The sequence below is a fragment of the Peromyscus californicus genome, unplaced genomic scaffold (assembly GCF_007827085.1).
Source record: "Peromyscus californicus insignis strain IS unplaced genomic scaffold, ASM782708v3 Scaffold_15__1_contigs__length_86483966, whole genome shotgun sequence".
Taxonomy (NCBI): domain Eukaryota; kingdom Metazoa; phylum Chordata; class Mammalia; order Rodentia; family Cricetidae; genus Peromyscus; species Peromyscus californicus.
Window position 1 is genome coordinate 83,520,609 of NW_026294447.1, and position 27,613 is coordinate 83,548,221.

A 27,613-nucleotide genomic window follows, 5' to 3' on the forward strand; every position below is an offset into this window, starting at 1 on the left:
CCCCTGGGGGGGGGGGGTGAGAGAGTCTCCGAGGCCCCGCCCCGGCCCTGTGGTCCAGTCCCTGGAGCTCCGCCCCCACGTGCGGGCTAGTTTCCGAGGCCCCGCCCCTGCCGCGTGGCTAATCTCCGAGGCCCCGCCCCCGCCGTGTGTCTAGCTCTGAACCCCGAGGGCTCGCCCAGTCTAAGCTTGCAGGCGCTTGTGGCTGGGGGGGGGGGGGGGGGTCTCCGCTCCGAGGCCTGGCCCAGAGGTTGCCACCGGCCTTGCACGTTCTCCCGTGGGGCTTGGCGTTTATCCCTCGCTTGGAGAGAGCGCCGCTGGGCTGAGCGGCAACCCCTGCACCCAGACGATGGAGGCGGCGCTGGCAGTGGCCCGGCTGCCCCCGCACGACCCGAAGACCCCCGCACTGTCGGTGGTGGACATGCACACAGGCGGAGAGCCCTTGCGCATCGTGTACGCCGGGTGTCTGGAGGTAGCCGGGCCCACGTTGCTGGCCAAGCGGCGCTACATGCGTCACCACCTCGACTACGTGCGGCGGCGGCTCGTATTCGAGCCCCGCGGCCATCGGGACATGTACGGAGCGGTCCTGGTGCCCAGCGAGCTGCCCGAGGCGCACCTGGGAGTCTTGTTCCTGAACAACGAAGGCTACAGCTCCATGTGCGGCCACGCGGTGCTGGCGCTAGGCCGCTTCGCGCTTGACTTCGGACTGGTGCCCGCTCCCCCTGAAGGCGCCCGGGAGACCCAGGTCAACATCCACTGTCCGTGCGGGCTGGTGGCCGCCTTCGTGGCATGTGAAGGTGGCGGCAGTTGCGGCCCTGTGCGCTTCCACAGCGTCCCAGCCTTCGTCCTAGCCTCAGGTAAAGGGTGAGACACTCTAGGCCCGATTGGGACACACTCGAGACGAATCTAACCACTGTTCTGTGCTGAATAAACCTGTGCAACTAACCCACCCTGCCTGTTCTCATAATTCACAAAAAGGTAGTTCCAAATTACTGCTAACACGCCTCAGCATCTTGGATGCAAACCAGAGCCTATCCGTCCATGCAAGGCTTGGGGGCGCTTTGAGTGGAGTGGTGAAGAATTCTGTGCTTGCTTTACACAAGATTCCAACTCCAGGCTTGCAGGCATTCGTAGATATTTCACAGCAGAATGAAGTTAAGAGCAAAGGGCAGTGTGTGTGCCAGAGTTCAGTCTAGTTTAGAATATGCTTGGTAAATACGTTACTCCTAATAAGTTACTGAACATGACCTGTCTTTTCCTGGGCTATTAAGTGCCTTCCCTCTGCAGTGGGGAGAATGTCAGTTCCAGGCCAGCATGGGCTACACAGTGAGACTCCTTGGCTTTGGAGAACCAAAGGACTATGAAAGAACTAAATTTGCAAGTGAAAATATTGCTGCTCTTGCCTGGATGCACAAGTACATAACCCATCAAATCCCTTCATTTATTCCCAGAGCTTCTTAGGGTTAAAAGGGGAGCCTGAAAACATTCTTAGAATTTTACTTTTTTTGTTTTATTTTGTTTTTCGAGACAGGGTTTCTCTGTGTAGCTTTGTGCCTTTCCTGGAACTCACTTTGGAGACCAGGCTGGCCTGGAACTCACAGAGATCTGCCTGCCTCTGCCTCCCGGGTGCTGGGATTAAAGGTGTGCACCACCCCGGACCAGCTAGAATTTTACTTTTTAAAGATGAATATGTGTTGACTGTTTTGTTTTGAGACAAGGTCTCATTCTGTAGCCCAAGCTTGAATGAAACCCTGGAACTTCTATATTGACCAGGCTGGCCTCCCTCACACAGAAATCTACCTGTTTTCTGTGTCCTGAGTGTTATGCCCAGATCATGACCCCCAAAGAGACCACTGAAGACTGTGGATGTCCAGGATGCAACAGCAAGGTTTATTCTGTAGATACAAGCCTAGGCAGGGAACTCATTCCTACACCCAATACAGTGAGGCAGGAGGAGTTGCTCTTTCTTTGTGAGGCAGGCTATTTAAAGGCAAAAACCACAAGCCCTTCAGGGTGGTTGGGGGTGTGTTGGGGGTTTGGCACGGGTGCAACTCGGATTGGTTTATTTTTATCTCTGTTCTCTTTTAATTGGGTGAGGGTGTGTAACCTTTGAATTTTACTGGTTGGGGGTTACAATTATTTTGGGGGCAGTCCGGGACAAGTCCCAGGCTTTGTCCTTGAGCTGCCATGGGGGCTGGCTGGCCTAGCACATACTGACTGTGGGGGCTGACTCAGTGGTCCAGGCTCTGTCCTTGACTCATGCACATAGCTCTAAGTTGATGAGGGATCTCAGACAGTAAACAATTGGCTGAACCTTGAGCAATCAGAGTACGTGCAGAAAGGGAGCTACTGCAAGGACTATGTCTTTTGTTCACGGCCCTCCCAGAAACTGCTTGCTCAAGTCTCAGGAAACTGAAATTGAGGCCTGATCTCTGAGAGAAGACTGAGCAGCCTGTTATGGCATCTGCTTGGTCCTTTCACTGAGTGCTCTTAGAATTTCTTAAATATCTGAAAAAATACACAAGAAGCAGAGACTTCAAGATATATGGGCTTGTTTCCTGGACGTACAGAAACGTGAACAGATATTCTAGGTTCTCTAGTATAGATCCTTTGTTATCTTTCCAAGCTGGTCATCTGTAGAGGAACATACCTCTTTGGAATCACCCGGCAGCTGGTGTTTTATCTTTTATCCCAGGTGTGCCTCTAGGGGTTCTCAACCTGTGAGTCACGACCCCCTTTGGGGATGCCGACCTTTTCACAGGGGTCCCCCAAGACCTTCCAAAAACACAGATATTTGCTTTACAATTCATAGCAGTAGCAAAATTATAGCCATGGAGTTGCAACAGAAATAATTTGATGGTGGGGGGGTCATCACAACACGAGGAACTGTGTTAAAGGGTCGCAGCATTAGGAAGGTTGAGAGCCACTGCTAGCAAGAGCATCCAGCCTGCAGCTTGCAGGCCCGTGTGCCCCAGGTTAGCTATGAATGTGGCCCAACATAAAACGTAAAGTTACTTAAAACATTGAGTTTGGTTTTTTTCTCAGTGGTTTACCTGTTTCTTAATGTCTTGGGGAGTGTGTAGCTCTCTAGCATGAACTTTGCCATAGTGGAAAACCAGATATACCTGCAGGATTGAATTTTTCAGTGCAGACATTTAATATCTGACTGGAAGTGATCTGGGAGTTCATTTAGTCAATCCAAGAATAAGGTTACATAACACTGCTTTTCTCCCAAGTCTTCAAGCCGTGCAAACATTCTTAGAAAATCTGCTCTTGATCCTCCGGAATAATTAGACTCTAGATCAGCCTGGCTGTGAACGCCACTGTAGCGGAACAGGCTTGGAGCAACCTCAGTAGACAGACACCCGTGGTGATAAATGCCTCTGTGGAATTCGATGCCCTTTGAATGGGTATCACAACCAGATTGGCACTTGAGGGAGATAATTTATGATTTTTTTTAAGCCGTTTAGCTAGCTGGCTACCTAATTTCTCCCTAGGCAACTCAGACAGCAGACTAGAGAGTCCCCTCTGGAAGACCCAACAACTGGCGGCGGCGTCACCTGCATATTAGTCCCAGGTTGGTAAGGAGAGAGCTAGCCAAACCTTTAGGTACCAGAGTTCCAGACAGCGTCCCTGTTAGTGTACTTGAGGGTCACGCTGAAGCATTAGAAAAGGAACCCTTGCATCCTCAGAAGCACATAGAAGGCAGGCAGGGGGATGGTGTTGGAGAGCCTTGATCTGCCCCTTCCCATCGCAGTTGATCTTGTTCAGGAAAGTCACCGTCTGTGAAATGGAGGTGCAACCAGTACCCACCTGCACCCCTGCATGATAGATTACATTTGTTTTGTTCCCTGTATCCTAGAGGTCTACAACAGTGGACTGTAGTGAATGGCAGTTGAAGAGTAGCTTAGTCAATGAAATTTGGAGAACGTGCGGGCTGGCAGCTGTGGCTATCTGGTCCTCTTGAGAACGCCGTTCCTGTTGGAAATTAAACTTTGGCTTTCACCTTAACATTCGCCACACCTGCTGACCTCTGCTGGGTACTCCCCACGTATTACTGCATGAAATTTTCAAAACGGCTCTTGTAGGGGACATAGCAATTCCATTTTCTGCACAAGGACAGCAAAGCTGCACTGAGTAGCAGAACCAGGATCCAAACCCAAGCCTGGCAGATTAGCCTTCCATCCTTAACATGTTTGCAGTTCACAGAGCTACATTCCGATTTCCTGGAAAACTCATATATCCAACCTCACTCATACTACGTGATACATTTGAAATTTTGTCTTTGTCTAACTAAACTTGAGAAAAGGCTGTTTTCTTCATCCTGTAACCCTGCAATCTTCCACCTGGTGTCTGCTCTTCTGGTGGGTATGTCCTAAGGGCTACCTGAAGGAAATCAATTTAAAATCCCAGTGATGAGCTTGCATAGACAAAAGGAAAGACGTTAGATTTGGAATTGAGTTCTAAATGCAGGTTACGTATTTCCGGGGAAAGGGTTGGGATGTCAGAGTCAACTGCTTCTGAGGTTGACTCTGAAACCTGCCACTTACTTGGTGGGGTTCTCAGAATTATGGGAGGGTTTTAAATAATAGTACCTGTCTCTCAGCGCTGAAGTAGTTAAGGGGCTAGCGTAGGCAATGTTCTGGCCCATGGGATGCACTCATGGTCTCTCAGTTTCCAGTGTCGGTGATTTAGTTATTTAAGAAAAGTGGCAGCCAGTTATTGCGGTGTATACCTGCAAAGCCAGGGCTGCTGTTAGGGGCATGTGCTACTATACCCAGCTTAAAAGGAATCGTCTCTGGAATCTGTGTTGGCATTATAACTGAATCCCATTTGAAGCCTTCCCTACTAGTATGTATTCCTTCATGGTGTTCCCAGGTGGCTGTCTCAGAGCTTCCCCATCTCTTGCTCACCCTCCGTGATGTTTCCTACAAAAGAACCTCAGAGCAGTTAACAGATATGTACGTATAATCAGATATATTCTAACTTACGCAAACCGCCAAGTTAAACACGGAAATGCACACCGCTCTCATTTACCCAGCACTTATTTTGAAAATGGGTTTCTGCTTCATTCCTTTTTATTGTGAAAGTTTCTCCTTTAAACGTGACTAAAGCAATGTGATTTTTTTTTTTCTAACAAACTTACCTGTGAAATGCCTCCTTTAGACCTCACGGTGGATGTTCCCGGACATGGAAAGGTGGTGATGGACATTGCGTATGGCGGGGCATTTTATGCATTTGTTAGTGCAGAAAAATTGGGACTTGATGTGTCGTCTGCAAAGACGAGGGACCTTGTGGAGGCCGCAAGCACGGTGACAGAGGCCGTGAAAGCCCAGGTGAGTCCCAGTACTACCTTAATGACAAATGCCTCCCTCCGTGCTTAGATACATACAAAAGATCACATCCGTAAGGAAATCAGACATTAATGCACCCAAGTCTTATTATCACACTGAGAATAGTGTACTGCCTAAAGCGCTCTAGCATGGCACTTGTGAATTCTCGCTCTGACACTGAGAGCTCTCGTAACCTCACCTCCACGTGTCTCGGTTTTCCTACGTTTTAAAATCACGTCAGTTTAGGTAGTAAGTGACTCTAGAGTATTCTTTCATTTCTAGCAGAGTTCTGCCAGCCCACCTTGAGCCTGGACTCAGAGGAAAGAACAGTACAGTATTTGAATGTTACATGACATTTAATTAGTGGTCACAAAAAACAGCAGGGTGGTATCTGATATACTTGTATTGATCATATCATAGGCTTACTTAGCAAAGGCTTTAGTTTGTCAAAATTTATAGCAGGTAGAAAAATGAAACTATGTAGCACTGGGCTGGAGTGATTAAAAACACTGGTTGCTTTTGCAGTGAATCTGGTTTCATTCCCAGCACATACATGGCAGCTCACAACCGTGTCCTTAACTCGAGTTCCAGGGGAATCCAATGTCCTCTTCTGGCTTCTTGAGTACCACGCACACATGTACATAGACATGCATGTGGGCAAAACATACATAAAATAAAATTAATATTTTTAAAAGAAAATAGACAGCATGTTACTATTTGAAATTACCATTTTCTGGGGCAATCAATACCAATATACAGAATTATGCATGGTAAATTCTAACAATTTATATGTTTTCTACCCTATCAGATAGACAGCTAATGGCTTAAAATTTTAATACAAAAAAATTCCACTTCGTTTTTGAATGAAACCAAGAAAAGGGGACCTCATTTACTTAATAAAAGGAGTAATTCTAAGCTTCCTGTTAAAGCTTGAACTGCTCAGGGAGGTAATAATGGCAAAGGGTGGACTCAGAGAATCCGGAGTCCTTGTACTTTGAGAGAATTGACATTCCATCATGGAAGTATTGGGCAGAATTCCTTTGTCAGTTGTTAGCCATCCATATTGGAGATTTAGGGAAAGACCTTTTGTAGAGCAAGGTCCAAAGTTAATGCACTCTAAGTTCAGCATTACTCTCTTATTGAGTATTTAACAAGAATGTACTGCATATGTTGGACACTAAGCTAGATGCGGGAGACTCCAGGGAAGGGCAAACCCCAGTGTCCCAGGAGCTTGATCCAGTGGAAGGAGCCAGCATACCCATGACATGCGCAGTGGTGGAGGGAGGCATGGGACTTTAGGCAGTGATAAAACAAGTTTGCAGGTCTCTTTAACTTGGTTTGATAGACTAGACTTTAGGAACCAGGTCTGTTTAAGTGGTACGTGGTAAATGTATGAAGATGAGTATGGTGATCTCAGACATTACTGTCGGATATCACAGAAATCCAGAAAAAGCTCAGCTACTGGACCTCCCGAGTACTGGAAGCATAGCATTATGCCTTTGGGCCTGGATATACTTTCCCACAGCCCTGGGCTGTGTATCTGCGCAGTCACTGCTTTTCATGGAACCTCTAATTGCATTCTGTTTCTCCCTCTTCATCCAATTGTTTCTTTCTTACCAGTAGCCTCTGAATCCTTTTAACTTTCTTTTAAAAAAGTTTTACTCGCCGGGCGGTGGTGGTGCACTCCTTTAATCCCAGCACTCGGGAGGCAGAGCCAGGCGGATCTCTGTGAGTTCGAGGCTAGCCTGGGCTACCAAGTGAGTTCCAGGAAAAGGCGCAAAGCTACACAGAAAAACCCTGTCTCCAAAAACCAAAAAAAAAAAAAAAAAAAAGTTTTACTCTGCTGGATTCCCCCACAGTCTCCCCTCTCATGTGATGGTTTTAGCTCAGGCATAGCCAGCCTGTGGACTAACCATCATGACTTCAGCACTTCACAGAGGGTGTGGGCTGGGCATGCCTATAAAATAGGACTGCTTGGTGAGTTGAGGCTAGATACAGAACAGCTTCCTCAGCAGAAACTCAACGTACGAATCATAACTGCCAATAGAACTGTTTATATCTAGAGAGTAATGTAATATCAAGCATTTATTTAGACTTATCCCATAGGTAATTTCAAAAACGATACATATTGAGAAATTATGTCTTGAGAGTCTGTTGTTGACAATATTTCTAAAGACAAAATTTGAATCAAAACATTTTACATATGGCCATTTTATTTGCAGTTTAAAATCAACCATCCCGAGAGTGAAGACCTTGGTTTTCTGTATGGCACTATTTTAACAGACGGAAAAGATGCCTACAGTGAGGAGCCCACCACCAACATCTGTGTCTTTGCAGATGAACAGGTATCAGGACGGCAGCTGTTAGGCTCAAACACCGGAAGCAGCTGATGGAGACCACTCAACTCCTGTCATTCCTGATTCTGAAACAGGTCGACAGAAGCCCCACGGGCTCGGGAGTGACAGCCCGAATTGCTCTGCAGTATCATAAGGGCCTTCTGCAACTGAACCAGACCAGAACCTTCAGAAGTAGTGCCACAGGCTCAGTGTTCACGGGGCGTGCTGTGAGGGTGAGTGTGACGCTGGCGGCTCATGGGGAGACCAAAGAGGCGGGAGCTGGGCGCTGGGTAAGCTTCTTCACTGTACTCTCAGACAGGCACTTGAAAGCAGGCCTGGAAGAACTTCTGTCCAACAATCAATTCTCAGAGTGTAGTGCTGGCACCTCTGGTTTGACCCACTGAGCTTTCCAAGGGTCAGAACTATGTTCATCATAACACTAAGACATGGTTTGCTTTTCACTCACTCGCTACGTGATGAGGGATAGCCCAAACACATGAATGACTGAATGCAGAAGCTGGTGAGAATCCAGCTGTTTCTATTGAGACAGACAACAGAGAGGCTTTCAAGATTGTAAAGTGATGCCATTTTTCTCATTTAAAACGTTTCAGCAGATGGTTATTTTTATTTACAAAAAGTGTGATACATTACTGTGTAATCAGTTTGTTTCCAAATGAAACAATGAACAAATATCTTTAGTTCCCAATAAGTACTGAGAGATATGGCATGCGTAAAGAAGAACTTCTGGAGGCCCTCAAGTATTAGGTGTAAAGGGATCTTGAGACCAAAAAATCTGAGAAGTGCTAATTAGAGTTCAGAGCCTTGGGGTTTTTTTGACTTGTTCTGTAAAAGTATTGTAATTAAAAGAGTTGTACTTAAAAGATGTGAGTTGTGAAGAAGAGAATTTGTGAAATGGATTCAAATGCAAATGTCCTAACAATGAGTCCACTCAGTAGTGAATGAAACCTCTTATAGAGTGATTAATCTACATTAGCGAATGGATATACTCTAGAGAGCCTTTACATAGGAAGCCGTCTACCTGGATGTAGCTGTTTTTAAGTTGTTTTTTTTTTTTTTCTGAATACCGAGTTATCTTTAAGCTAGGGATCCACATATCACACAGTGATTTTATAATATACCAAACCATTTATTCTGTATGCAATAATGAGGAACACAATGTCTTCAAAATCTGAGACTGGAGATAAGATAATAACCTTTAGGATTTATTAGGAACTTTATTGTGTGCCAGTTTCCAAGCTAAGAACTTTAGGCATGCTATTTCATTTGAACCTCACACAACTCTAGATCATCATAGGCACAACAGCAGCAGCTAAAAACTCGCATCTCCAGTGGCAAGCAGGAGGCAGAGGAGACTTACACCAGAGTGGTGTGAGTTGTTTAAGACCTCAAAGCCCCCCCCCCCAGACATACTCATTCAGACTTCCACAGTGGAAGAGCAAACACGAGGCCGTCGGTCCAACCTGCACTGCCAAAATGGTAAATAATGAGCCGGGTAGCAGTGGTGGTGCACACCTTTAATCCCAGCACTCGGGAGGCAGAGCCAGGCAGATCTCTGGTCTACAAGAGCGAGATCCAGGACAGGCACCAAAACTACACAGAGAAACCCTGTCTCGAAAAACCAAAAAAAAAAAAAAAAAAGATAATGAGACAGCTGTACCTTGGTTTTGTATTACGACAGTTTTACCTCTACTTTCAGTTACTCTTATTTTAAAAATTAGAAAATCAAAGACACTACAGGTAAGATTTTGTGTTTACTACTTTTATGATTTCTGTGGCCAGATACCCAGTAGAAGGCTTTATTCCGGCTTACAGTTCAGGGGCATGGTTCCACGATGGCAGGGAAGACCCAGCAGCAAAGGGGAAGCCTGGTGGCGGGAGGCAGGCTGTCAGGAAGCTGAGTGAACAGGAAGTGGGCTGGGTACAAAAGCTTAAGGCCCACCCCCCGTGGCCCATTTCCTTCCATGAGTCTCTTCCTCCTAAAGGGTCCACAGTTTCCCCGAAGAGCACCAGCAACTGGCAGCCAAGTGTTCAAACACATTAGCCCGCGAGGGACAATTCATATTCAAAACACAGCAAAATCACAACTATTGATTTTCCGCCTGCGATTCCTCAGTGCACTGTGCTCCTTCCCTGTGCCGAGGAGCGCTGTGTCTTCTGGGATCCCTGAAGATGCCTTCTCAGTTTCATTCCCTGTCCTTCCAATCCGGTGGTCCAGTGCTTGGTCCTTAGCTTCCTTCTAGTCTTTCCCCAGTTTGATGACACGGGACAGTTTCATCTGCTTCCTGGACTTCAGTTCTTAGCCATCTGCTGAAGATAAACCTTCACCCCAACTCTGTCTGTCCTGTCCTGTCCTCTGTCCAGTCTAACACTTCAGAAGTTCACTATGCTCATCTCTAAGTGACTACCTAAGTATCTTAAATTCTGCATACTTCTATCCCTCTTTGCGCTCTCGCTCTCTCTCTCTCTCTCTCTCTCTCTCTCTCTCTCTCTCTCTCTCTCTCTCTCTCTCCCTCTCTCCCTCTCTCCCTCTCTCCCTCTCTCCCTCTCTCCCTCTCCCTCTCTCCCTCTCCCCATCTCCCTCTCCCTCTCTCCCCCTCCTCCTCCTCTCCCCCTCCCCCTCTCCCTCTCCTCTCTGTTAATGGCTTAAATGTCACTTCCAGGCTAGAAACTACAGTCAAATTTGTCATAGTCACAGTTCCCCTCTGTCTGCATTGTCCGGCCGTCAGTTCTACCTCCAGATTAGCTTGTCTTCTCCCTCTCCCTCCTCACTAAACACTGCATCCTGACTCCAGGTGTCAGTCAGGACTCAGATTTTTTTTTTTCTTTTTGTGACAGAATATCACTGTGTAGCCTGGGGTTCCCTCTCAGCAGGTTTCTGGGTTGCTAGTCCCTCTCCCATGTGCCCTCTCTTTCCAGTTAACTAAAACACACATCTGACCTTGTCACCCCCTTAAAAACCTTCCTGTGCTGAGGGATCAGCATGTGGGTTTCTCTAGGCGTAAGAGCTAAGAGCCCAGCCCTAGAGACAACAAACAGGTATCTTAGTTTGCTAAGGATTCTTAGTCTGTTCCTTTTGTCTTCTTTCTCCAGGAAGCGAAGTGTGGGGACTTCAAAGCCGTGGTAGTGGAAGTCGCAGGACAAGCCCATTACACAGGGACAGCCAGCCTGACAGTGGAGGAGGACGACCCGCTGAGGGATGGCTTTCTTCTCAAGTGACCTTTTCCAAAAGTCTCAAGATTCTCCTTCTGAAGTAATTACCTCTGAGTGATGCTTTCTCTGTATCACGTGAAAACCAGCATCCAGTGACACCTATAGGCTAATTTTTACACGTTCTAAAACAGTACACTATGGCTAAGTGCAAGAAATTCGTTATACTTCGTATTTGCAAACCTCTTGAGCATAAATATCACTGATGTGGCATACAAAGTGCTAAAAATTCAGAAACTTTTAATCATTAGTACACAGGACGAAATTAAAACCTAGTTACTTAATCTGTGCTGTGGAAATGACAGTACTTTGTTTTAAAGTTTCTTTGAATGATAGCTTCAGTGATAGACCACACAATAATAAACCTGGTGAGTTTGTTATTTTAATGTTCCAGTTTGAGTAAAATAAAGCAGCATGCTGAGGAGGTGGTTATTACAAGGTTCTCAACACTTGGCATAAGTAATCTTGGAAGGATCACACGGGATCAGGTTCTTTGGCAGGCGTTGTTATAGGTGCTACTGGGGTATTGCCTTTGCTGCGGAGCCCCCATCATCAACACCCTCTGGTATCCAAGTGCCACAGAGTCACAGACTGATGCTGCAAAGACCAACTTGTAACCAGATTTTTGCCGTCTCTAAGATGGTGCTCTTTTTGGTTTGGGAGTGGTCTTTTGTTTGTTGTGTGTTTGGTTGGTTGTTTTTCCTTTGCTGGTTCTAAGGATTGGTTCTACAACCTCATGCTACATTACTGAAATATGGATGTGAAGTAAAAATTAATCTATGAGCCTTTACAGTGAAATGAATCTCATGTTCTATCGGCTGACCTTGGCCAGTAAGTTGTTCTTCAGTACTGACAAGGAAAGTCCAGGAGATCAGAGATCAAGAAGATAGAAAAGGTGGACTCAGGTCTCTCACAAGCTCTGTCTTATGCCAAGCAAGTTTATTAAGAAGTATGCCATCTTGTATACTGTTTGCAGGGGAGAAATGGGACAGAACTAGCAGAAAGCTATCATACAGTGGGACAGAGTCAGCAGGAAGTTCATCAAGCAGTGTTGCACAAGAGGAGCACAGGATACCTCAGGGCTATCACAGGCCAAGCACACAAAGTCCTTGGGACTGATAACTCCAATCTCTTCAGTGGGGAAAGCCACATTCCCAGGAATGGAAACTCGAACTCCTTCTAGGTCCTGGATCCAGCCCCAGACTGGACTTGGCCAAGTCTGCCCCTGGGCAAGGACACTGAGCTAAGTTCCTTTTGTCCTTTTCTGGGGCCCTCTGAGAAAGCCTTGGATCAACCTGACTCTGAACAATCAGCTGCTTGCTAGATTTAGAATATGAAAAAAACAAAACAAAACTGAATCACTCGGGTATTGTCAGTCCAGAGATTGTGACTCCAACAAACTGGCATTACCTAACATCCAACATCTAATCCAGTGGTTCTCAACCTCAAAGGGTCTTATGACCCTTTCCCAGGGGTCGCCTAAGACCACCAGAAAACACAGATATTTACATTACGATTCATAACAGTAACAAATTACAGTTATGAAGTAGCACTGAAAACATTTTTATGGTTGGGGGTCACCACAACATGAGGAACTGTATTAAAGGGCCGCAGCATTTGGGAGGTTGAGAACCCCTGCTCTGATCTATCCTGTCCTCACTCTGCCTCCCTCGGAGTGAGAAAGACTAGGGAGATCAACTCCACCTCCTTTGGCATTCAAATTGGAGCAATGTTGATTCTGCTGCTAATACTGCTCCCTGCAACCCAGGCCATCTCAAGGCTTACCTCATCAACAAACCATAGCACCCACCACCTCCTTCCCCTCAGTGGCGTCCCCCCAAGCATGTAAAAGTGTTCATCATAAAGATGGTGAGACAAGCACTCCTGTCCCTCTTTCCAGCTTGCTTCTACCCTTAGTCTCTTCCCTCGGGAGTCAAGCTTCTAGATACACTTTCCTGGTATAGTCAACCATTGTCTGGCTTCTGCATCATTACTCTCTGGAAACTGCTTGGCCTGTCAGTTCTAGGTGTTCCCGAAGGGTTCATCAATCCCATGCCGGACACTGCTGCTGGATCCTGGCAGTCAAGTGTGGTACCCATTGGAGCAGGACTTCTAACTTTTTGGTGCAAAGGTCACCCACAGAGTAGCTCAGTGAGGCTCCCCAGACCATTGGGTTGGTAGTCAGCCCCCAATTGCACATGATGCTGGAATTATGTGAGCCAAGATCCATACCCGCTTCTTGTTCCAAAGCTTCTAGATTTCTTAAGAAACAGGCCACCCTTCAACCCTCAAAACTCACACATTGTGTCCTATCCCTCTTTGAGACAATGTTCATACTTCTGTGTAGCTCTTAACCTAAAGGCCTAAAGTGAAGAGTCTCATTGACTGGGCTTAGGTTGAGCTATTTCGAACACTTTAAGGTGTCTGGAGGGAGACTCCCCTTTGGTAGCAAAACTTTTTGGCAAATCTATGTTAATTACCTGATGGGACCCAGGTTTCACAGGTGAGTGTGCCCTTACCAAGCAACTTCTTTTCGCTCTAAAATACTCGAAAAGTCTTGTCTTTTAGGTAAAGGATGGAGCTGACCTCCACAAGCCGCTTTCAAACTGAGATGACACTGGAAAATTTACCATTGTGTCTTCCTACCTGTATCACCCACCTGCCATGCTTTGCCCCCTTAACGGCTTCTAGTTTTAACCACCCCCTGGCATCCTATTCAGTATCTGTTTCTTTTTCACTCACTGTCCTGCCCCTGAGTTACCCAGTTCATGCCCATGGATGTAGTTAGGAATGGAGAGTCTTTGAAGTCTTGGAAGTGAGATGAGGTTGTTCAGAGGGAAGAGGACTGGGCTCCAGTAGGGAAAGATCAACTGGCAGAGAGAAGGACACTGGAGCAGACAAGGAAAGGACCAAACACAGGGCGTGAGGTCCCTGTTGCCTCCTTGAACCACGTACCTGACTATGATGACCCTTGTTTGGCAAAGGTCAACTGCTAGTTTGATTACACCCTCTCCCTCCACGAAGTTCAGCCTCCATAGCACAGCACACAGGTCCTATCCCAAGAGGACCATACACATTTCCCTTTTACTCCCCCAGGTGCCTGTTGCCTAACCACTTCGACATTATTATCTTGAGGTCATGTTTGCGTCCACCATAGCTCTTCTCTTTCTCTACTCCCCCTTCTCAATAGTCCAGTTTGGTATACAAAGTCTTTATCAACTACCCTAGCAACGTAATCGCCATTGAATTCCATTCTTGCATTTTTTAAAAACAGGTATTTCCTTGTAATACATTTGTGTTTGCAGAAGACTATAAATCTTTTGGGGCAAGGACCCTTATTTGCTGTTTCCAAGAACTAGGCATTAATGGTTGAAGATTGAATTTACTAAATTAATCTCTAGGTACTATATTTCCATATTGAATGGTTGTCGGCTGGGGTTGCGTCTACCCTGAAGGGGAATGTGGCAGTTTCTGGAGACAGTGTTAGTTGTTGCAGCTGGGAGAGTGCTATTGGCATCCAACGGGCAGGTACTAGAAATGCTGCTAAGGACTCTCTGCATGAAACAACTCTCACCAACAACGAATGATCTGGCCCAGACTGGGTAAGGCTGATACCAAGCAATCCTTAAATGTACTTCTATTGAGACTCTTAAGTTTCCTGTAGCATACATTGAAATCATCCCCTTAGCACTAGTACGGACTCCAAGACCTGCGAGCATCCTAGTCATTCTTTAAGAGTTCCTCAAGCTTGTGGGTGCGTAAGCATCTCCTGGAGAGCTTGTCGAAGCCCAAGCATCTGGACCTCCTCCTAAGTGTCAGATCAGCAGATTTTGCATTGCTGACAGTTCTCCAGCAATGCTGATGATGTCGCTGGCCCCGGACCCACATTGCAAACAGTTGCTTTAAAGAGCACAGGTAACCGGAGAGTTGAATCAAGCTTTTCGTCCTCAAGGCTATAGCCACAGTCTAGAGATGCAACTTTGCTGGGCAACCAGGCCTTTCCTGGTCCTGTCTCTCCCCATTCAGTATCTGCCAGAATGCCTGTGGCCGGCAATGCCTTAAACATGCCACACAAACCACATTCCAGAGACCAGACGATAAAGGCGGGGGAACCTATGCCTCTCTGCCCCCTCTCCATGCATTAACCAGTTACTGTCAGAGGTTCAGGACCTTGAACAGTAGATGCCATCTTCCCTCCTAGATCCACATGCTAGTCTTTGAGAGCATCTGTTCAGAATCGGGAGGAGAAGCCCAGACTCAGGAATATTGAGTGTCAGCAAGACATCTATCGAAACAAGTTCGTGACATCAGTAGTTTTCAAAGTGTCAAAATGTGACCCTTGGACCATCCTCATCACCACCCATACAAATTCTTGGTCCTCACCCCAGAGCTACATCATCTGAAACAGATTAGAACCTAGTCACGTGTAGCACGCCCTCTGGGTGTTTCTGTTCCTGGCTCAAAATATAGAAGCACTGGAAATACCTCCCGCCCCCCAAGTTGAAGAACTCCAGATGTGGACTCTTTTCCTTTCCTACCTGCGTACACCAGAGATACTCACAGCATCAGTCCCCTCACAACGCCTTCCCCGTAGGGTATCTGCGCCCGACAACAAAGAGCAAGCCCACCTTCGTTGAATCTGCCATTCGTATGCGGGGTGGTCTGGCTGTCTCTGGCATGTCAGGGTGCCGGAGGTGCACCATACCAGCCCTCAGACACGCAGACCCTGGCTGGGTCACCTCGGACTGGGAAAGATGATGTGGCTCCTTTGCTGGGGTACCCGGCTGGCGTCCCGCCCTGCGTTCCTGCGTAAACAGGCGGTTCCCTCGGCAACGCCTGGAACCCACGTCAAGGTTCCACCAGTCCCGGGTGGTGACCGCCCCGTTTCGGCCGAGCCCCACCCACTCCTCGCGGCGGCGGCCGCTCGGCTCGGCTCAGCCCATCACCCTGCTGCGGGATGAGCAGAGCGGCGGCCCGCGCAGAGCCCCATGGAGGAGCCGGCGCGGCCCCCCGGCCGGCCGCCCGCGAGCGTGGCCTTACCGGGCAGCGCGCATCCGGGCGGGGCGGTTTCCACGGCCACCGCGGCCGCGCTGTCCTTCAGCGCCGTAGCCACGGTAACGCTGGGAAACCAGAGCGAGGCGGGCCGGCCGGAGGCGGCGGGGCCACGGGGACCCGCGCCGCTGCTGTGGCACGGGGCGGCGGTGGCCGCCCAGGCGCTCGTGCTCCTTCTCATCTTCCTGCTGTCTAGCCTGGGCAACTGCGCCGTGATGGGGGGTGATCGTGAAGCACCGGCAGCTGCGCACGGTCACCAACGCTTTCATCCTGTCGTTGTCCCTGTCGGACCTGCTCACCGCGCTGCTCTGTCTACCCGCCGCCTTCCTAGACCTGTTCGCGCCCCCGGGAGACTCGGGGCCCTGGCGCAGCTTCTGCGCCGCCAGCCGCTTCTTCAGTTCGTGCTTTGGCATCGTGTCCACGTTCAGCGTGGCGCTCATCTCGCTGGACCGCTACTGCGCCATCGTGCGGCCGCCGCGCGACAAACTGGGCCGGCGGCGCGCGCTGCAGCTGCTGGCCGGTGCGTGGCTGGCTGCCCTGGGCTTCTCCCTGCCCTGGGAGCTGCTTCGGGCGCCCCGGGAGCCCCCGGCTCCGCAGAGCTTCCACCGCTGCCTTTACCGAACCTCTCCAGACCCCGCGCAGCTGGGCGCCGCCTACAGCGTGGGGTTGGTGGTGGCCTGCTACCTGCTGCCCTTCCTGCTGATGTGCTTCTGCCGCTACCACATCTGCAAGACCGTGCGCCTGTCGGACGTGCGCGTGCGGCCGATGACCACCTACGCGCGCGTGCTGCGCTTCTTCAGCGAGGTGCGCACGGCCACCACCGTGCTCATCATGATTATCTTCGTCATCTGCTGCTGGGGCCCCTACTGCTTCCTGGTGCTTCTGGCTGCGACTCGGCAGGGTCAGGCCACTCAGGCCCCCTCACTGCTCAATGTGGTGGCTGTCTGGCTGACGTGGGCCAATGGGGCTATCAACCCTGTCATCTATGCCATCCGCAACCCCAACATTTCTATGCTCCTAGGGCGCAACCGTGAGGAGGGGTACAGGACTAGGAACATGGATGCTTTTTTTCCCAGCCAAGGCCTAGGTTTGCAGGCCAGAAGCCGCCATCGTCTTCAAAATGGCTGTGCCAGCAGGTTAGGGGCTTGTAGCAGGATGCCTTCCTCCAACCCGGCTAGCGGGGCAGGAGGGGAAGTGGTCATGTGGGCTCGCAAAAACCCAGTTCTGCTCTTCTTTGGAGAGGGACCACCAGATCCGGTTATGGCAGTCGGCAAACAGCACAAATCTGAAACTGGGGATAGTAGCCTCTAAGAAGGGTTGGGGTGGACAGCTTGTAATAGCAAATTTCCACCCCTTTCGTTTCATGATGCGGGAATCCGGGGAGAATTGTGGATTTCATAAAGCTAGACATTTACAACTGAAAAGGCAGAAATGGGAGTGTTATCACTTCATTCTCAAACATAAAAGACGCAAGGGAACATCCCCTTTCTTCAAAAGTGCCGAAAAGAATGTGAAATGCAAAAATTAAAACAATCTTAAACCACACAATCAAGCATTGTGAGGTGTAAGTGCTAACAAGCCACAAAATAAAATTCACAGTTACTGAAAAGCTCATATTACAAGAATCACCGCACTGTGAAACAAACAAAAATCATTGAACTGAACAGAACAGATTTATTCAAATACTGGTTTTTTGACTGAGTTAAGACCCTCGGATCTGTTTGAAGGGCCCCTGTACTTCACCAGCATTCAACGAAACCAGATTCTGGAGTCCGACCTGCTTTGGGTGCTTAGAGCTGAGAGCCGAAACATCATTACACCGATTGATGCCCTCCCCCAGAATTTTTGTGTGAAATTTTAAATTGAGTCTATTTTAAACAACTTCAGGATTTTTGAAAAGGTCGTTTATTACTAGATATAATTTAGTGGTCCAAAGGGCAAAATGAACATAATGTGGTGTTTAAACAGACGTCCAACATTATACATAAAAACCCATGTTCCTTCTAAGCCCGTTTTAGGCCCCAAATCATCAGTCTTGGGAAACCGTGTCCTTACTCTAAACCATTGTTCCTGTCTGATAGCTTGTGTGGATGCCACTCCAAATGCTTTCATTAAAAAAATAACTTTCATATTAGAAAAATCTTTGTCTATTGGGGCAACTCTATGTTTTTGCTTGTTTTTTGATAGAGCCTAAACTGTTATTTGAAGTCAAATTGCTTGAATAAGGTGAGTCCTGCTAAATATGTATATAGGCATGTATGTATTATACATACACCTTACATATCCAGTACTGGCTGGCCTACCTATCCTTTAACTTCCAAATGTAATTCCAATGAGGAATTCTAAAAGTAGTTCAAAAAGTATGGCCACATTCTTGGAATAGCCATAGAATGTCCTAAGAGGACATACTTTCTATTTAGAAGGCTGAGTATTTTTTAGTAGCAAATATTATAGTCATCATTAGAAAGATAATTGGTATGGGATTACAAGAGGGGTTGTAAGTCCATAGGCACAAGGTTGGAGAGATACCTCAAGAAAACTGAAAATATTTTCAGAAACTTGCAAAAACAATTTTTTACAGTAATTCAGAAGCACAATCTATGCTTTGTATATGCGAAATTTCTTACACTGAATGTCACTTCAATTTTTTCCTTCCCTCCTCCTGCTTCTCTTTAATTCAGTAGTCCGTGGCAGTAGCTGAATAATCGTTTTTAAAAGTATGAGGATGCATGCTATGTGAAGATTTCATTGTGAACTAGTCAGCATTATTTTTCTTGTAAAGTATTTATTTAAGATGTCTGTTAGTGTGTCTTTGTGTGTCCGGTGAGTGCACAACATTACTTTGTAATCAAAGATGGAAATACATGATCCCTGTCTTGATGAGCAAAGGATGTTTTAATTCTTCTTATTCTCCAGGTGTCACGCAGTCAGAAGTCTGTAAATTATCTGGTTATGTTATCGCAACAGTCCATGTGGCAAGAAGATGATGAGGAAAAGCCCTCCTTTCTAAAACCTGTTGTCATAAGGTTATAGGCTTAATGCAACCAGAAGAACATTTAATGGGTACCTGCTGTCTTTGCCTGACAGTGTGTGAGTGTATGTGTGTGTGTGTGTGTGTGTGTGTGTGTGTGTGTGTGAGAGAGAGAGAGAGAGAGAGAGAGAGAGAGAGAGAGAGAGAGAGAGAGAGGGGAGAGAGAGAGAGAGAGAGAGAGAGAGAGAGAGATTTTGGGTCACGTGAGAAAACGGAAGTCACTTCTGCTTTGAGGAGATATGATAGTCTTGTCATTATGAAATTGATAGCACAGGAATTCTGCTTATATATTGTAGAAAGAGTATGGGATTAGACGGAGGCACGCGTGCTACAAGGTGGAGGAGTGTCACCCACGAAGAACTGAAGGAAGAAATCGCACAATTGATATGATGTGGAGTAAACCTGCCTGATGAGTGCAGGGGGTGACATCCAGCAGATTGGAAGTGACAGGGTGCTGGGCCTCGAAGAAGAAAGGGAATTCCTCTCTCCATTGTCAGGGAAAGGACACTTTAGGGAAGCCGTGGTCATGAAAGAGACGGTTCCAGAAGCCATTCTGGTAGGCGTGATCAGAATCATAGCTAGTAACAAAAGGGGAAAAGATAGAGTCCCGATCTAAGTAGGTGAACTGTGCGTGCGTGCGTGCGTGCGTGCGTGCGTGCGTGCGGGTGTGCGTGCGTGCGGGTGTGCGGGTGTGCGTGCCTGTGTGTGCGTGCGTGCGTGTGTTGACTTTTCATTGGCAGCTAGCTGTATGGCTATTCAATGGAAGAAGCAGCATTTGCCCTGCACTCTGTTTACCTTCAGAGCCCTAATTCCCTTATCTGTCTAACAGCGGGGGGAAAACAAGGATGAGAAGTTCAGATACCGGATCCCCATCATCCTGTGTCACTTTACTTTTGCTTCATCTAAGGCAGTTTTCTTGGGGCTGAAGCAGCTAACAGGTAGAAACCACAGAGCCTGCCTGCAGAAGGCTTGCAGCCTCACAGACAGCCTTGTGCTTTGTTAAGAACCATCCACAATCAGGACCCCTTAGCAGAGGGGAAGAGAAGGCGTGTCCTTTCAGAAGCGTTTCTTTCTTTTGGGCTGCAACAGTAACAGTAGCCACTACTCAGCAGCTATGTACATTGGCCTGCTTAGTTTTCCTAGCAGCCTTGTGGGTAGGGTACTGTCCTTTTCCCTGACTCACAGATGAGAAATCTGAGGTGCAGAGGTGTGTGATCTGTCTGAGGTCATACAACCGGCAAGCATTAAATGCAAGATTTGTATCTGAAAATGTTTCCCATTAGTCCCTTTGACCCCTGTGCCGTACCACCTCTGTCATTTGTAGAAGACAGTGGGGACAAAAAAGATAGACAGCTATCAAAGGAATAGAAAGTGGGTATCGTAAATTTAAAAGAAATGATACGTTTAATGTGGAGAACAGCTGTGCAAAATACGTGGGTTTTGTTTTGTTTTCTAATGTATGAAGCCATTTCAAGCAGTTCTTTTTCTGAAATAATCCCAATCCTTGGGCTAATGGTCCCAGTCATCCATATTCGCCATGCCTCCTCCAGAAGAGAGGAGCAGAAATGGAGAAAAGATTTAGGATCTCCTTGATTAGACCCTATGAACCCAGACTCTGTAATCCTACCTGGGACCTTCTACCCTGCCTCCTGAGGACTTTTTCACTTGTCAACTCACCCTTCCTACGTTTGTGACCTTTCAGTATACCCTCAACCATTTCATCAACTCTATTGTCTTGTAAGATTACATTTTTTACTTGTATGTATGTGTGTATACATGTATATGTATATGCATATATATGTACATACACACACACACACACACACACACACACACACACACACACACACACACACATAAAGATTGATAGTTCAGTCACCAAACTAACCTGGGCTTACAGCACTTCTCAGAAAGTAGGCCTTATCTTCAGCCTCAGGAATTTCATTCTCTCAATCATTCTTTCCTTGGGCATCCTCAGCCTTACTGCTCCACCAAATCCTGTTCATGAACACCCAAAGTACATTCTATCTCTCACTCAAGAAGGGAAAAATGTTTCCTATCTGTCTTAGTTACTTTTATATTGGTGTGATAAGACACCATAACCAAGGCAACTTATAAAATTAGCTTAATTTGGGGTTCATGGTTCCAGAGGGTTAGAGGTCATGACCATTATGGGGAGCATGGCAGTAGGCAGACATGGAGCTGAAGCAGTGACTGAGAGAGATCTTATATCCTGATTCATAAACAGGAAATAGAGAGAGCTAACTGGGAATAGCTGTGGGCTTTTGAAATCTCAAAGCCCTTCCCCAGTGACAAACCTCCTCCAACAAGGCCACACCTCTGAATCCTTCCCAAACAGTTCCACCAACTAGGGACCAAATATTCAAACATATGAGCCTATGGGGACCATTCTCATTCAAACCAACACACTATCTCTCCTGCTCCCTTGCTCTTCTCTGTCTTTCTCTCTCTCTCTCCTCTCCTCTCTTCTTCCTCTCTCTTCTATCTCTCCTTTCATCCATCAGATAAACTCATCAAAACAATTGTCTATCATTTTACAGTTGATCTAAGTCACAATCCACAGTTTTAGGGCCACAAGAAAGTCATTATTTTTCTGCAACTCAATGTTTTCTCTAATCCTTTATTCTATCTGAAAGATTAGTTCAGGGATAAGGACTCATTCAGTGTCAATGTTTGGTGGGCATTATTCCCCACTGGTCACCCATCCATGGTGTCTTTGGGGCATCCATCAATCTGCCTCTGGTCTTTCACCCATGGTTGCTGCATAATCATACCCTGGATTCTCTTAGTATTGACCTAAAGACATAACAGAGGATGATGGGATGCTTATTCAAGGAAGTTTACTGAAGGGCGAGAGATTATTAAATCTGCAGCACTTGAATTATGCCCCAACCTCTTTCTGCTGTCAGATCAGTCTAACATCAGACATTCTACCAACCCCAGGTAGGATTTTCCAAGAGTGCATGGCTCTCGTCTCCCCTAACTCTTGGAATTACTATGATAATTACTATAATGACCATAATTCCAGAAAAGGGAAAGTCCTGCATTCTAAGCTCCTCAGCCCTCTGATGAACTAAGGTCCAGAAGAGTGCAGCCAAGAAGTTGGTTCTTCTACCTCGGCCTCCAAGGCCTGATGTTTCACCTCAGCTGTGCTAGATCAAGAATAGGAGGGCCACAGGTGTTTCCAGCCCAGCTCCCTTTTCAGATGGAGTCCTAATTCTAGTATAGGCAACCTGACAAGGCTGGAGACTGCTTTTACTGCGCGGCCCAACCTAGAGTAAGATTTCACTGTAGAGGAAGAAGGCCGCTCTCCCTGCCCGGCTTTGGAACCGTAGCTCTCTCTCTGGGCTTCAGCAATGTAGCTCAGAGAGTTTGTCCAGGGATAAAGACAGGTTTTACATAAAGAGTGCTGAAGTCCTCCTCAAAGGAGTCAGTGTTGTTTGAAGCAGAATCTAGGTAAGCTCAAGTCTAACAGCATTTTTTAAACCAATGGGCCAGCGAAGTTACCACAGAGAACCAGGAAAAGAGGCATGGTAGAAGACTCCTCCTGATGGCTACTATTAAAACAAATACTGTAGCCGGGCAGTGGTGACGCATGCCTTTAATCCCAGCACTCAGGAGGCAGAGCCAGGCAGATCTCACTCAGTGAGTTCAAGGTCAGCCTGGTCTACAGATCAAGATCCAGGACAGGCACCAAAACTACACAGAGAAACCCTGTCTCAAAAAACAAAAGCAAAACAAAAACAACAACAAAAAACCCCAAAAAACCAACCAACCAAACAAACAAACAAAAAAGAGCAAACACCGTAGCAACTAACTCCCTGTGTACTAAGATTGTGGAGCAATTTATACCTCAAAAAAAAAAAATAACAATAGAGCAATTATCAAATTTAGTGATACCAAATCATTAGATATGATCAGGTAAAGAACAGAGATTCTTACCAAGACCACTGTCATCTATGAAAATGACTACACTCAAGGCTGTGCTGAGGAATACTACCTGAGGCTTCACACAGCAGGGCAAAAAGCCTGCCCAAGGCAGTCCAGACAGTTACTAAATAAACAGGCAAGCAACAACGAACCCCAGGTCAAGTGTGGCCCAAGCCTGTGCTTTGAACAGCTGCTGGATTTTCCCAAGATTCCCAGATCTCCTCCTCGACTGTGTCTAAATGTCCTGCTTGCAACAGCAGATGCATGAGAAATGTACAGAAACAAAAAGTATAAACCATACCTGGCGTTGGAGAGCGAACAACAGAAACTGCCTGTGAGAGGGACCGGATTTCAGATTTCACCGACAGTTGTCAATGCAGCCATCGGAAATATGTTCAAAGAATTAGTTCTTAAAAACATGGGCTTGACCAGGCATGGTGGCACTTGCCTTTGATCTCAGCACTCAAGAGGCAGAGGCAGGCTAGTCTCTGAGTTTGAGGCCAACCTGGTCTACCTAGTGAGTTCTAGGCCAACCAAGGCTATGTAGAGAGGCCCTATCTCAAACAGCAACAACAATAACAACAATAAAAATCTGGGCTTAAAGAAGTAAAAGAAGGCATATTGACAATTTATTACCATTATGAACTATTGGTAGAGATAGAAACCATTAAAAAGACACATAGAAAGCCGGGCGGTGGTGGCGCACGCCTTTAATCCCAGCACTCGGGAGGCAGAGCCAGGCGGATCTCTGTGAGTTCGAGGCCAGCCTGGGCTACCAAGTGAGTTCCAGGAGAGGCGCAAAGCTACACAGAGAAACCCTGTCTCGAAAAAACCAAAAAAAAAAAAAAAAAAAAAAAAAAAAAAAAAAAAAAAAAAGACACATAGAAATTCTTGAATTGAAAGGTACAATAACTGAAATTTTAAAATGAACTGGAGGTGCTCAAAAGCAAATTTGATTTTTGCAGATAGAAAATGGTGAATTTGAACATAGTTCCAAAGAGATGAGAAGTCTGAAGAACATAGAGAAGAAGAATGAAGTATGAACACAATCTCCAAGACCATGGTGTAGCACGAATTCTAATCGGTCTTAATAATAAAAACCCAGAGTCAGATATCAGGATAAATGCTGAAAGATCAGAGAAGCAGAGCAGCCAGTCACTAAAGAGGCTTCTTACCTCTGTGGAATCCTCAGGCCGAAAGACAGAACTCCTGTCTCCACCCTGCCTTATCACTTCCTTTCTCTGCCCATCCATATCACTTCCTGTGTCTGCCTCCCAAGTGCTGGGATCAAAGCTATGTGCAACCACTGCCTGGCCTCCAGTGGCTAGCTCTGTACTCTGATCTCCAGGCAAGCTTTATTTGTGAGAGCGCAAACCAAATATCACCACATTTCCCCTTTTTTGTCTAAAATAAAAAAGGTTATAACTAATATGAGAAAAAACATATACAATAAGTACAATAACTATATACAATATATACATACAGTCAATAAATACATCAATAATGTCTAGTCCATTAATCGAAATTCACAGAAAATACTCCATATTTATCCTATAAACCTGAGCTACTGGCCAAGCATTTATAAGTAATATTAAGTCTCCAAGTCAATTATTTGGGAAGTGGCTACCGGATATTTGAGAATTGCTGGCCAGACACAGAAACTTCAGCCTACACCACAGAGTACCACTAAGTGCATCACATGAAGAAGAGAGAAGAGCAGAAAAACGTATTTGAAGAAATAACAGCTTAAAAACCTTTCCTCAGATTTGATTTGAAGAGTAACCTGCACATTCAAGAAGCTCAGTGAGCTGCAAGATAAACACAAAAGATAAACACAAGATCTACCCAGGCTCATCACAGTAAAAATTTCAAAAGACAAAGGGAAAAGCAACCATAGAAAGATGGCTTATCACACCCAGAGGCAACCCAGGAAGATAAAAGGCTGATTTTCTTGCAGAAACAGTGGAAGCCAGACAGTGACAGGATGACATAGTCAAGATACAGAAAGGAAAACCTGCCAACCAAAAGTCTGATTTTCTGCTGACCCTGTTGTCAGGCATGCAGGCGAGCCAGCCCTGAGGGTGTGAAAGCAGCAGAGCTGACCCAGCCTCCCCCTTGTCTGCCCTGTGGAGGCATGGGTGAGGGAAAGATGCCCTCCTCTGCCGTTTGCTACCTGTGGCAGTCCAGAGTCAGCTCCAAGGTCACAAGAGTGAGAGACCTAGCCCTGCCCCTCACCAGCTACAGCACACAGGAGATCAGGCCCTGTACCCCTGTACTTTAGCACACTAAAGCTGACCCTGTTGTGAATGTTGTACCCAGAGTCCCCCAAAGACCACCAAGAGACCAAATCCGACGCAAAAGCAAAGAATCTTCCAATTGTTACTAGTTAACTCAGGACTCTCCATCCTTCTGATGCAGCAGCAGAGCAGGAGAGACCCCGAGTAGCAATGGGGCAGGGTTTTTAAAGCAAGGGGGGTTGGGGGGGGCGTCTACGGACTACATAGGAACAGACTCAGGATTGGTTTAGGCGAGTGGCAATCATGTTAGTAACTTTTAGTTGGCTAGGGTTAGTTGGGGGTTACAGTTACCCACTTTTGGGCAGGCCTGGACAAGTCCCAGGCTCTGTCCTTGAGCTGCCATGGAAGCTGGCTGGCCTAGCACGTACTGACTGTGGGGGCTGACTCAGTGTCCCCGGCTGTCACACTGACCCATGCACGTAGCTTTAAGTTGGTGAGGGGTCCCAGACAGTAAACAACTGGCTGAACCTTGAGCACAGAGAGTACATGCAGAAAGGGAGCTACGGTAAGGACTATGTCTTTTGTTCATGGCCCTCCCAGAAACTGCTTGCTCAGGTCTCAGGAAACTGAAATTGGGGCCTGATCTCTGAGAGAAGACTGAGCAGCCTGTTATGGCATCTGCTCGGTCCTTTCAGTGAGGTTCTCGGGTAAGCCAGTCCTGAGGGTGTGAGAGCAGGAGAGCCAACCCTGCTCCCCCTCATATGCCCATTACAGGAATCGGGAGAAAGAGCCCTGCACCTTGCCTGGGCAAAATAGCAGAGCTGGCCCTGGCGATGAGTGACAGAGACAGATCTGAGGGCCTGAGAGTAGGTAATGTTTCTTAAGTTTCTATTTTGTAGAATGATTTGAAGGATATTGGGGTTAATTCTTCTTTGAAAGTCTTATAGAGTTCTGCACTAAATCCATCTGGCCATGAGCTTTTTTTAAAAGAGACTTTAAATTACTATTTAAATTCACTATGGGTTATAGGTTTGTTTAAATTGCTTATCTGATCTTGATTTAACTTTGGGTGGTTGTATATATCAAAGAATTTATTTCTTTTTATGCTTTCCAATTTGGTAGAATACATATTTTTAAAGATTGTTCTTACAGTTCTGTAGATATCCTCAGTAACTGTTGTGATATCCCTCTTTTCATTTCTAATTATATTAATTTGGATCTTCCTCTCCATCTTTTAGTTAATTTGGCTAAGAGTTTATAAATTGATTTTCTCAAAGAACCAACTCTTCATTTCATTGATTCTTTATACTGTTTTTGTTTGTTTCTATTTTATTGATTTCAGCCCTGAGTTTTACTATTTCTTGCTACTGACTCTTTTTGGGTGATATTTCTTCTTTTTGTTCTAGAGTTTTCAGGTGTGTTGTTAAGTTTAATATGAGACCTCTCCCTTTTATGTAGGCACTTACTATCCACCTCTCAGAACCACCCTCATTGTGCCCCATATACTTGGGTATGTTGTATTTTCATTTTCATTCAATTCTAAAAAGTTTTTTTTTATCTTTATAACGTGTCTTGACTTATTTTTCATTCAGTAGAGTTGTTCAGTATTCATGAGTTTGTAAGCTTCCTGTTGTTTCTGTTTCTGTTGTTGTTGATATCCAGCTTTGATTTGTGGTGGTCTGATAGGATGCAGGGTATTATTTCAGTTTTCTTGTATCTCTTGAGACTTGCTTTGTGTCCAAGTACGTGATCAGTTTTGTAGAAACAGTTCCATGAGCTGCTGGGAAGACGGTATATTGTTTTGTGTTTAGGTGAAATGTTCTGTAAATATCTACTAGGCCCATTTGATTTCTGATGTTAACTCCAACATTTCTCTGTTTAGTCTGGGTAGTGGGTCTCTTGACAAGAGTTGGGTATTGAAGTCACTCAGTATCACTGTGTGAGGGCAACGTGTGATTTTAGCTGTAGTAGTGTTTCTTTTATGAACTTAGGTGCCCTTGTGTTTAATGCATACATGTTTAGAACTGACAAGTTTTTGGTGGATTTTTCTTTTGATGAGTATATAATGTCCTTCCGTATCTCTTTTGATTAGTTTTGGTTTGAATTCTTTTTTGTTAGATGTTAAAATGGCTACAACTGCTTGCTTCTTTGGCCTATTTGCTTAGAATAATTTTTTCATCCTCTTACCCTGAGGTGATGTCTATACTTGATGGAGAGGTTTCTTGTATGCAGCAGAAGGATGGATCCTGATTTTAACCCATTATGTTAGCCTGTGTCTTTTTATTGGGAAGTTGAGAGTTATTAGTGAGCAGTGTTTATTGATTCCTGTTATTTTGTTGTTATGGTATGGGTCCCTGCCTTTTGAATTGCATAGCTGGGATTATTTACTGTGTCTTTCTTGGGTGTCATTAACCTCTTCAGACTGAAGTTTTCCTTCCAATGTCTTCT

General features: G+C 46.1%; 2 protein-coding genes across 3 annotated transcripts; both read left to right on the plus strand.

Moving 5' to 3' along the window:
• The first annotated feature begins 168 nt into the window (after positions 1–168).
• L3hypdh (trans-L-3-hydroxyproline dehydratase) lies at positions 169–11,684 on the plus strand. 2 transcript variants are annotated; one of them, XM_052739630.1, is made up of 5 exons: positions 173–854; positions 5,164–5,333; positions 7,553–7,675; positions 7,762–7,899; positions 10,778–11,684. In XM_052739630.1, the coding sequence occupies exons 1-5, from the start codon at positions 347–349 to the stop codon at positions 10,901–10,903; spliced, it is 1,065 nt and encodes a 354-aa protein (XP_052595590.1). In that variant the 5' UTR covers positions 173–346; the 3' UTR covers positions 10,904–11,684. The 2 variants fall into 2 exon arrangements, with proteins under 2 accessions (XP_052595589.1, XP_052595590.1); XM_052739629.1 differs by lacking the exon at positions 10,778–11,684 and having other exon boundaries at positions 169–854; positions 7,762–9,330.
• A 127-nt stretch (positions 11,685–11,811) lies between these two features.
• Gpr135 (G protein-coupled receptor 135) lies at positions 11,812–18,826 on the plus strand. Its single transcript, XM_052739628.1, is given in 2 exon segments — positions 11,812–16,164; positions 16,166–18,826. Coding segments are annotated over 2 exon segments (1,374 nt in total). The 5' UTR covers positions 11,812–15,882; the 3' UTR covers positions 17,258–18,826.
• The last annotated feature ends 8,787 nt before the right edge of the window (positions 18,827–27,613 follow it).